Below are 12,018 nucleotides of genomic sequence, written 5' to 3'. Positions count from 1 at the left end.
AAGCACAGCGCACTGCAAAGTGTCCCCAAAGCACAGCGCACTGCAAAGTGTTCCCAAAGCACAGCGCACTGCAAAGTGTTCCCAAAGCACAGCGCACTGCAAAGTGTCCCCAAAGCACAGCACACTGCAAAGTGTTCCCAAAGCACAGCGCACTGCAAAGTGTTCCCAAAGCACAGCACAGCGCACTGCAAAGTGTTCCCAAAGCACAGCGCACTGCAAAGTGTTCTCAAAGCACAGCGCACTGCAAACAGTGTTCCACATGAACAAACCAACAAACACACAGACTCTTACTGAAGCAGATCCTCCTGAGCACCTCATCACTGGATCATCTGCGCCCCAATAAAATCAAAAACGGTCACTTTCTCTCGCACAGCCCCCTGGTATACCAGTGACCTATGCAAAATGAAGGCAGCTGGGCGTGTCCTCGAGCGGCGCCTCAAAGCCTCTGGTCTCACTGTACACAAATTGGCCCATAAAGACCACCAGAAAGCATACTCCAAAGCCCTCAGCACCGCTCGTGCCCAATTTTACTCCAACATTATTAACAATAGCCCTGGCAACTCCAAGCAGTTATTTTCCACCATCAATCAGTTCCTCAAGCCGCAATCCTCCACGCACACTCATACCACAGAAGAACAGTGCAATAATTTCATGACCTTTTTCAGAACCAAAGTTGACACCATTCGCTCCCTGCTCTCTGCCCCCTCCGCATCACCTGCTCCCACTACCGCCCCGCCTGTTATCTCCCAGCCTCTTTGCTGTTTCTCCACCATCACACAGCAAGAGGTTGAAGGCATCGTCAGCAAAATGAAACCATCCACCTGTGCCCTGGACCCCTTCCCCACAGCTTTACTCAAATCTAACATCTCCTCCATAAGTCCTCTGCTGACAAAAATCATAAACCTCTCGCTCCAGTCTGGCCATGTCCCCCCTGCTCTGAAAACTGCCATCATTACACCCCTCCTCAAAAAACCCACCCTGGATCCGGAAGTCCTCGCCAACTACAGGCCTATATCAAATCTCCCCTTCCTGTCCAAGGTTTTGGAAAAAGTCATCGCTGCTCAACTCCATAACCACCTCAACATCAACAGTCTTGCGGAGAAATTTCAGTCTGGCTTCCGCACTGCACACAGCACGGAGACAGCTCTGGTCAGGGTCACCAATGACTTATTGATGGCAGCTGATGCCGGCTCCCCCTCCATACTCATCCTACTTGACCTAACTGCAGCCTTTGACACAGTAGACCATAATATCCTCCTCAGTCAACTACAACTCATCGGACTCTCTTCCTCTGCCTTAAACTGGTTCCAATCCTACCTCTCCGATAGAACCGAGTACGTATCCTTGGGAGGTAAGAAATCCCTGTCCCAACCTGTCATCTCTGGTGTCCCCCAAGGATCCGTACTCGGTCCCGACCTATTCAACCTATACATGCTTCCCCTTGGCCAAGTCATTAGCCGGCACGGGTTATCATTCCACTGCTATGCTGATGACACGCAATTATATCTCAGGATCAACCAACCCCCCTCTGCAGCCTCACCTCCATCTGCATCATCCACACTAAACAGCTCCAAAACTGTAGCCATGCTCATTGGCACCCCCCACCAGATCAAAACATGCCCCATAACCAGCATCTCCTTCTCCAGCCACAACCTCTCCCTTTCAACCACAGTCACCAACCTGGGCGTAAAAATGGACCCTCAACTTCAACTCGAGACACACATAAAACACCTCTGCAAGACATCATTTTTTCACCTCAGGAACATCGCCAAACTCCGTCCAACTCTCACCATGCCCGATGCTGAAAAACTGGTCCATGCCTTTGTCTCCTCCAGGTTGGATTACTGTAATGCACTTCTCATCGGGATCCCTAGCAAAAGCCTGCAAAGGCTCCAATATATACAAAACAGTGCTGCTAGGATCCTGATGAGAGTGCGAAAGTTTGACCACATCACCCCTGTCCTCCGTTCTCTCCACTGGCTTCCCATCACCTCCAGAACCGAATACAAGCTTTCCCTTTTGACTCACCAGTGCATCCACGGCAATGCCCCCCCATACCTTAAAGAACTTCTCACTCTCAAACCCTCTACCCGATCACTCCGCTCATCCAACTCCAACCTCCTGGAGCAACCCAAGACAAACCTGCGCACCATGGGCGAACGGGCTTTCTGCTCCACCGCCCCACGTTTGTGGAATGCTCTCCCTGACCATCTGAGAGCCCCACAATCTTTTGGCGCTTTTAAAACTGGACTCAAGACTCACCTTTTTAGCAAAGCTTTTCCTTAAAACTGTAACTTTTAATGTTCTTTTAATGTTTTAATGTTCTTTTAATCTTTTAATTTTTTATTATCTTATTTTCCCTTTTAATTTTTATTCTTTTAGTAATTTTTATTCTTTTTACTACTGTAGCACTCTGAGATTTTACCCAAAATGAAAAGTGCAAGACAAGTTCAATTTATTATTATTATTATTATTATTATTATTATTATTATTATTATTATTATTTTTATTATTATTATTATTATTATTATTATTATCTGTTGTTTGCTGTTATGAGCTTGTTTGCTCAGACCCAGTCACCCAAACACAGACCTGTGTATGATGGACCTGTGTATGATGGACCTGTGTATGATGGACCTGTGCATGATGGACCTGTGTATGATGGACCTGTGTATGATGGACCTGTGCATGATGGACCTGTGCATGATGGACCTGTGTATGATGGACCTGTGTATGATGGACCTGTGTATGATGGACCTGTGTATGATGGACCTGTGTATGATGGACCTGTGTATGGTGGACCTGTGTATGATGGACCTGTGTATGATGGACCTGTGCATGATGGACCTGTGCATGATGGACCTGTGTATGATGGACCTGTGTATGATGGACCTGTGTATGATGGACCTGTGTATGATGGACCTGTGTATGATGGACCTGTGTATGATGGACCTGTGTATGATGGACCTGTGTATGATGGACCTGTGTATGATGGACCTGTGTATGATGGACCTGTGTATGATGGACCTGTGTATGATGGACCTGTGCATGATGGACCTGTGCATGATGGACCTGTGTATGATGGACCTGTGTATGATGGACCTGTGCATGATGGACCTGTGTATGATGGACCTGTGTATGATGGACCTGTGTATGATGGACCTGTGTATGATGGACCTGTGTATGATGGACCTGTGTATGATGGACCTGTGTATGATGGACCTGTGTATGATGGACCTGTGTATGATGGACCTGTGTATGATGGACCTGTGTATGATGGACCTGTGCATGATGGACCTGTGCATGATGGACCTGTGTATGATGGACCTGTGTATGATGCACCTGTGTATGATGCACCTGTGTATGATGGACCTGTGCTCACTGTCCACTGCTGAAGTAAATGACAGAACCAGAGTCTCAAGGGCCAAGGAGCAGGGCCACAGAGGTTTATTTACAGCTCCAGTCACTGCTGCACTCTTTATGACAGCAAACTCAAGGGGACAGACAAATCAGACAGCTCCATCCTAATAGGCTATTGCTCCTACACACACACACACACACACACACACACACACACACACACACACACACACACACACACACACACACTCTCGCTACACTGCTGCTGAGAGCTGAAGGAAGATAAATCCACTGAATCTTATTAACTCGCCCGTGACACTCGCATGGCGATGTGAGCGAGTGGCTCTGACGAGGGAAGCAGCTTTGAGCCCTTTCACACGACTGACTGACAGTGAGAAGACAGGCGGAGACGCTCATTAGCAAGACGTGAATTAAAAGTGCTGTCGCTCGTTCCCTTTGTCTCGCCTCATGAAGCTGCTGCGTATCTGGAGCGGAGATAAGAACACCGCTGTCTGTCTGGGAAGGAGCTACGGTTGCAGAAGAATACTCAGATCGACAAATACAGGTTTAGATATTAGCTCTTAAAAAATGACAAAATACGCACATCACTTTGAGGGGTGCTGGGTTAGATATAAATTACAGTAGAAATAATAGAGCCGGCACACACTTGTATGCTCCAAAGAATACTTTACTTAAGACAATGTTTCAAGTCTTAGCTCTTCATATGACCTCGACAGGTTGCTTGGCTAGCACTAATAGAAAGCACTGATGTTCTGCTGGAATAATACGCATGAACGTCAAACTGAAAAATGAATCTTTCTAATTGTGTGTACCTATACTGATGAATGGAGGAAGTGGAGACCTGAGGGCCATGTAGGAGGTTCTGCAGGTTTTGTATGGAGACCTGAGGGCCATGCAGGAGGTTCTGCAGGTTTTGTATGGAGACCTGAGGGCCATGCAGGAGGTTCTGCAGGAGGTTCTGCATGTTTTGTATGGAGACCTGAGGGCCATGCAGGAGGTTCTGCAGGTTTTGTATGGAGACCTGAGGGCCATGCAGGAGGTTCTGCAGGAGGTTCTGCAGGTTTTGTATGGAGACCTGAGGCCCATGCAGGAGGTTCTGCAGGTTTTGTATGGCTGTATGCAGTGTTGGTCAGTAGCTTGCCCATCACTTACTGTATGTCACTGTCAGTGCCTTTATTACCTTGTCGTCTACCTGAATGATACCCAAAAGAGGATTTCTTCACAAGCACACTTGGAGGAAATATGTTTTGAGATCTGATACTTTTTGCTTCCTTGGCAAGATCACAGTGATTCCGGCTGCGCAATACTTTTCTACTTCAGTACACTGCAATCTTGATGCCCTACCGTGTGCAACAAACCCTGCTGTGTGTTAAGACCAGCCCTACCGTGTGCAACAAACCCTGCTGTGTGTTCAGACCAGCCCTACCGTGTGCAACAAACCCTGCTGTGTGTTCAGACCAGCCCTACCGTGTGCAACAAACCCCGCTGTGTGTTCAGACCAGCCCTACCGCGTGCAACAAACCCTGCTGTGTGTTCAGACCAGCCCTACCGTGTGCAACAAACCCTGCTGTGTGTTCAGACCAGCCCTACCGTGTGCAACAAACCCTGCTGTGTGTTAAGACCAGCCCTACCGTGTGCAACAAACCCTGCTGTGTGTTAAGACCAGCCCTACCGTGTGCAACAAACCCTGCTGTGTGTTCAGACCAGCCCTACCGTGTGCAACAAACCCTGCTGTGTGTTCAGACCAGCCCTACCGTGTGCAACAAACCCTGCTGTGTGTTCAGACCAGCCCTACCGTGTGCAACAAACCCTGCTGTGTGTTCAGACCAGCCCTACCGTGTGCAACAAACCCTGCTGTGTGTTCAGACCAGCCCTACCGTGTGCAACAAACCCTGCTGTGTGTTCAGACCAGCCCTACCGTGTGCAACAAACCCTGCTGTGTGTTCAGACCAGCCCTACCATGTGCAACAAACCCTGCTGTGTGTTAAGACCAGCCCTACCGTGTGCAACAAACCCTGCTGTGTGTTAAGACCAGCCCTACCGTGTGCAACAAACCCTGCTGTGTGTTCAGACCAGCCCTACCGTGTGCAACAAACCCTGCTGTGTGTTAAGACCAGCCCTACCGTGTGCAACAAACCCTGCTGCGTGTTCAGACCAGCCCTACCGTGTGCAACAAACCCTGCTGTGTGTTCAGACCAGCCCTACCGTGTGCAACAAACCCTGCTGTGTGTTAAGACCAGACCTACCGTGTGCAACAAACCCTGCTGCGTGTTCAGACCAGCCCTACCGTGTGCAACAAACCCTGCTGTGTGTTCAGACCAGCCCTGTACGGAATGCTTCACTCACTCACTCAATATGGGGACTCACTCTTCTATTCCTTTGGTAAACCCAACTGCATTGGACTGTGGTTTATGGGGGGGGGGGGGGGGGGGTGTAGGGTAAATTCACTGTTCATTAGAAATTGCAGTGCATTGTGGGTATTTTATAGTGGATTATATAGTGAGTCAAATCAACGGTTGAGAATTGGGACACTAGTAAACAATGTAAACACACTATATATATAGTCCACTATTTCTGTAATAGGGAAGGAACAGGGCTATTATCACACCTTCCGATGTACAGATGAACCATCCCAGGTAGGGATGCACCGATATGAAAATTTTGGCCGATGCCGATATCCGATATTAACATTGCTGTTATGGCCGATAACCGATATTTACCGATGTCGATATGATCTGTATAAAAACACATTTCTATGATAATAACATTTTGTAGATACTGAAAAACACATGTAAACACTGAATTTGAAAAAGTAATGCATTTCTTTATTTCAAAAACATTTGTAAAAGCCCATAAATCATAGATTTACTGCATTATTTCATCTCAATGTGAAAATATGGCTGATACCGATAACCGATATTAACATTGCAACATCGGACTGACGGATATGTTAAAAAATGACTAACATCGGCCGATACCAATATGATTGCCGATATATCGTGCATCCCTAATCCCAGGGGAGCAAAGCAATGCTGTTAACCCTCAACAAGGAAGTGCCTAAACTCTGACAACCATTACCTCTGGGTTCTGGAACCATTAACTGGGTGAAAGCTGCTTTAAGGGGAGGCGTAAAAAATAATGAAAAACTAAAAAGAAACATAGGGTACCACTGGCACCTTTCATATGTGATGGTGTGTGTGTGTGTGTGTGTGTGCGTGTGTGTGTGTGCGTGTGTGTGTGTGTGTGTGTGTGTGTGTCACTGACCTAGCTGGGTGTGTGCCATGAGGTCGGCCAGTGCGGTAGCTGCTGCGTTGGCGTTGAGCGCTGCGTGGGCAGCGGTGTTGGTGTTGATGGATCTCCCTCCGGGGTGGGATGAGGTGGATGATGCGGAGGATGAGGTGGACGAGCCCTGGATGACGCGGTTAAACCAGTGCTCGACAGCGGGGTGGCCGTGCCCGTGGCCCTGGTAGGGCGTGGAGGTGGCCAGACGTCCCTGCCGGCGCAGCGAGCCCTCGTCCTCCGATGCCGAGGAGGTGTCTGTGTGTGACAAGACAGGGCAGCGTCACAACAGTGGACCAGAACATGGGCTGTATACATTGGACCAGAACATGAGCTGTATACATTGGACCAGAACATGAGCTGTCTACATTGGACCAGAGCATGAGCTGTGTGGACCAGAACATGAGCTGTCTACATTGGACCAGAGCATGGGCTGTCTACATTGGACCAGAACATGAGCTGTCTACATTGGACCAGAACATGAGCTGTCTACATTGGACCAGAACATGAGCTGTCTACATTGGACCAGAACATGGGCTGTCTACATTGGACCAGAACATGAGCTGTCTACATTGGACCAGAGCATGAGCTGTGTGGACCAGAACATGAGCTGTCTACATTGGACCAGAGCATGGGCTGTCTACATTGGACCAGAACATGAGCTGTCTACATTGGACCAGAACATGAGCTGTCTACATTGGACCAGAACATGAGCTGTCTACATTGGACCAGAACATGAGCTGTCTACATTGGACCAGAACATGAGCTGTCTACATTGGACCAGAACATGAGCTGTCTACATTGGACCAGAACATGAGCTGTCTACATTGGACCAGAACATGAGCTGTCTACATTGGACCAGAACATGAGCTGTCTACATTGGACCAGAACATGAGCTGTCTACATTGGACCAGAACATGAGCTGTCTACATTGGACCAGAACATGGGCTGTCTACATTGGACCAGAACATGGGCTGTCTACAGTGTCATCAGGAAAAAAAACAAGGTGCAGGAGTCAGACCATATGCTGATGATATGCCGATGATGTCCTCCTACTCCTCCTCCCTCATACTCACCCCTTTAATTGATTGTTTTGTTTTTGCCTTATTTTTTATGTATATATTTCTTTGCTATATTTCCCACTATTTGTTTTGCTATATATTCTTTCTATTTTGTGCCTATAGCAAATTATGTCTTGTGTCTGCTACTGGTGTAAGAGAGAGCCTTGCTAGTTGTGGTATATGCTCAAGTTATTATGGCTTGCACTAAATCCCAGCCAGTGATGACTTTGCTATCTCTCCCCTGAGGCACCTGTGAGCACTTGGTCTCTGCAAAAATAGCCTGAATCAGGACAACTGAGCCTGAGCCAGGTAAGAATCATTCAGAAGCAACACATTCCACTTCATCTGCTAAGAAGCTCTAAGCATTTTCTGTTCTTTCAACTGGATCAATGGAGTTATATAACAGCAGCAGGCCAGATATCTGCATTCTGTAGAGAACTGAGTTAAGGTGCGTTCACACCGAGATATTTATTTTTCGCTCTGTCGCTTGATTCAACCCTTTGGAATCGCTCTGTCGCTCTGTTTAAATCGCTCATCAACAGGCACACGAAATGACGGACATGTGGGGGATATAACGTTACGCAATGTCATGCTGTTTTTCCACTACGAGCCACCGTCATTGTTTACAAGCTAAAGCCTATCAGCGTGCTCCTAATGCGAGCTCCATACCGGTAGGACAGACTTCACTTCACTTCAAACAATCTACGAAAAAAAGGTCATCAGCCTAGCACTCAAAATCCTAGATGACCCATCTCACCTTTTATTTTGTGATTATGACCTGCTGCCCTCGGGCAGACGATACAGAGCGTATAGATGTAAGAGTAACCGCTTCAAGCTCTCTTTCCTACCCACTTCTGTGCTATTGTTGAACAAACAGGCGGCATTGCCCCTTCCCCAAAGAGGGTGTTCCCTATAAAACCAGGTCATATGCCGGTCGATGTCTTCTCACTTTTTTTTATATTTTTATTATTTTATTTTATTTTATTTATTTTACTTTTTCACTATTTTTACTATTTTTATTTTATTTTATTCTCTTAGCTTTTTATTTTATTCTCTTACTCTTCATTAAGAACTCTCTACAAACAGAGGCAAATCTTGCCTGTCTTAGTATTAGTAGAGCTGAAATTCTTTTAAAACAAAGCAGAACTCTCTACTAATCTGGATTGCCTGTCCTAGTATTGGTAGAGCTGAATTCTTTTTTAAACAAAGCAGAACTCTCTATTGTACTGTCATATACTGAGTTCTGGTCTTACTTAGTTGAGTGCCCTATTGCTCTTGAGGTGAGGTTTGTACCTCCAAAAAGTGTATTTATTTTATCTTCAATACTTTTACTTTATCAAATGGGAAATTGCAATGAGGGTTGTGCAATAAACCCACAATGACTGTGCAATATGCTTAGAATGTCATTAGGATGAAATGTTGAACCAAATTGAACAAACCAGTGTTTGCTGTCTTTTATTTCTATATTACACGCTGGCAAAATTTCCCAGTGGAAAGTGCATGTTGGAAAGGGACCACATTGTATGCTCGATATGTTTTTTCCCTGTCTGTTGTATGTATTGTGTCTAAACCTCTATACATGCGATATGTGGCTGTTGTACGGCACTACTTGCCCAAGACAAATTTCCCCTCGGGGACAATAAAGTTCATCTCAAGTTCATCTCATGTCAGCTGTCAGCCTGTCAATGCGGTTTGTTGCCACACAATAAACCAGCGGTTTGTTCCAAGCCAGTGTGATCCTTGACTCACTCTCACACGGCAGCCAATCAGCGTTGAACAGCGAGCGACTGATGCCAGCGTATTTTCGCTCGAGTTGGGATATTTCATCTCGGGCGACGAGCGTATTTTCTCCCTGTCGCTCTGTCTCTGCCGCTCGGACGCCCAGCGATTTTTCTCCAAGGCGAATATACGCTCAATCACTCGTTTGCATTGACTTTGTATGTAAACTCGACGCCAGCGAAAAACTTTAATAGGTCGATGTGAACGCACCTTTAGAGAAACACACACACACACACACACACACACACACACACACACACACACACACAGACACACACCGCCTGCCACATTACACATTACTCAGCATTAATGACGTCAACAGCAGTGATCATTCTGTGGACCCGAAGAAAGTACACAACTCACACACATCTGCAATAATTACACCTAAGCTCTCTGGCCATCCAATCAAAAAGGTTTAATAATCTGTATAACTGTAAAATACATACATATACTGTGTGTGTGTGTGTGTCTGTGTGTGTGTGTGTATACAGTATATATTAGTGCTGCACGATTAATCTAATCGCAATCGCAGTCAGCACGTGTGATTACATAACCGCAAAAGTGTGCGATTATTATTATTATTTTCACGTCTTTTTGAGTGTGTGTGTTACACGCGACGCAGCAAACACACGTTTCTCTGCCATCACACTGGGCATCAACACTAGCCCACAAATAAGTAATGTTATGCGCAGCAAGGTTACACCTTACCGAGAGGGAGAGAGAGAACATACAAGATCGTTAACAGCGAGCTATGCTAATAACTAGCTAGCCGTTCAGAAACGCATGTAAACAGCCGTGTGATTAGTGAGAACGTCAGTAAAATAAGGAGAGAGCTGCAGGTGCTTATGCAGAACTAGTGCACGATTAAGTGCACAGTGGGTAATGACCCGCTGTGATGAAGAATATAGCGAGAGATTAACTCATTGAGTGCCAATGACGACAGTTATCGTCAATTCGAATACTAACGTAGAGTGCCAAAGACGACGATTGTCGTCAATTGCGTTTTTTGACGGTGGGACGTGGATCAATGCCCGATACATCTCCTGTACAAATATTGTAGCTATTGGAGGTCTATAACCTATTTTACCGACCCAGTAGGTGGCGACAGTGCTCTCCAGATTACAGAAAGGTCCGGAAAACAGGAGGAAAAAGCCGTGATCAAAGAGAAACCGATGCATGCTGCAGCCAGAGCCATATAGATTGCTCTGTCTGCAGCTTGACGTTGTCTGCGAACCGCAGTCAATCCGCGCACACAACTGAGCTCCTCTGCCTCTGTCTGTCTGTCTGCATAGTTTCTTCACACGATTAGCCGCCAGAAAGGCAGCACCCGACGCCGAAGGGCCAAACCTTTCCCTGCAGTCCGGGTTGGCATTTCCTTGTCGCGCTGGGAGCCGCCCGGCGCACACAAACGGAGCCTCCGAAAATAGACTGGGTGCGTGAGGCTGTGTAGTGTGGGGAGGAGTTTGCAGCTGAGGGGGGGAGAGGGGGGTGGGGCACGCAGTGCACCACACAACTACACCACGTCACTACATCATAAAATATTATCTTCAGACTCAGTGAATGTGCTTGAAATGCTGCATTTCACAAAAGGCGGAATAACTCAGCTTCTAATTTGAAAAGTGTATTTTTGCTCAAAACAGCCTATATTCTCCGGCTCATAACTAAAGAACGGAAAATGGGATTAATAAACTTTTTTTTGCAGATGATAGAAGAGAGTCTCCTCGTTCTTTGTGCGTGTTCGGTGTTTACATAGTAATATCACACAATATTCTGTGGGCCTCGAGAAATCACTGAAAACGCTCTGAAACTCTGGCACTGGGAGCGTCCGTTCTCCAAAAGTGGCTGGCACTCAGTGAGTCAACAAGGTTGATAGCAGCAAAACACTGTCACAGCTGCCAGCTGCCGTACCTCCAGGCTAACTAGCCTGTCACATGATGCCTTCATGGTCCCTCAATAAAGTCTGCAGATGCACGTTACCTCACCTCTCTCTCAAGAAGCATCACGTGAGTGTGGCATTTAAGGCCATGTGTCGCTACAAAATAAATAAACGGGCTGTATCATTGTATTACTGGACAGACATGTAACTAACTTTGCACTCTGAGCCATCTTCTATGTGCTGTAACACAGTGCAGTTTCTATTTTTCTGGTGTTTCTTTTTTTTACATGTTTGGGACAGGCAAATGTCTCAATTCTTTTTTATTTTTTGTAAAGATAATTTTATTTCAAATTGTTTTATTTATTTAGTTTTAATATATTTTAAATTGTAATATATTTCATGTATTTTAGACTGTGATACGTGAAACCGTGGTATTTTTGTCCAAGGTTATCATACCGTCAAAAACTCATGCTGGCACATCCCTAGATACCATTTGTTTATTATATCGCAATCACAATCGGAAATCGCAATATTGTCCACCATAATCGCTAATCGCACCTTTCCCCCAAATCGTGCAGCACTAATATATATATATATATGATACATACACAGTGTTTCCCCTAGAAAGATTTTCAGGCCTGG

The 12,018-nt window shown here is 46.1% G+C and overlaps 1 protein-coding gene across 4 annotated transcripts in view; it reads right to left on the bottom strand.

The window, feature by feature from the left end:
* dip2a (disco-interacting protein 2 homolog A) overlaps positions 1–12,018 on the bottom strand; it is a gene marked incomplete at its 5' end in the record, with an annotated part of 240,814 nt that overhangs the window by 67,382 nt on the left and 161,414 nt on the right. For all 4 annotated transcript variants that reach the window (XM_083642068.1, XM_083642065.1, XM_083642067.1 and 1 more), the window contains one exon: positions 6,646–6,918. In XM_083642068.1, the coding sequence (XP_083498194.1) occupies positions 6,646–6,918 (273 nt within the window). The remainder of the gene's footprint in view (positions 1–6,645; positions 6,919–12,018) is intronic.

This window comes from Poromitra crassiceps, assembly GCF_964638095.1.
Source record: "Poromitra crassiceps genome assembly, chromosome: 8".
NCBI classification, from domain to species: Eukaryota; Metazoa; Chordata; class Actinopteri; order Beryciformes; family Melamphaidae; genus Poromitra; species Poromitra crassiceps.
Note: the sequence above shows the minus strand (reverse complement) of the source record. Positions and strands in the feature narration are given on the sequence as shown.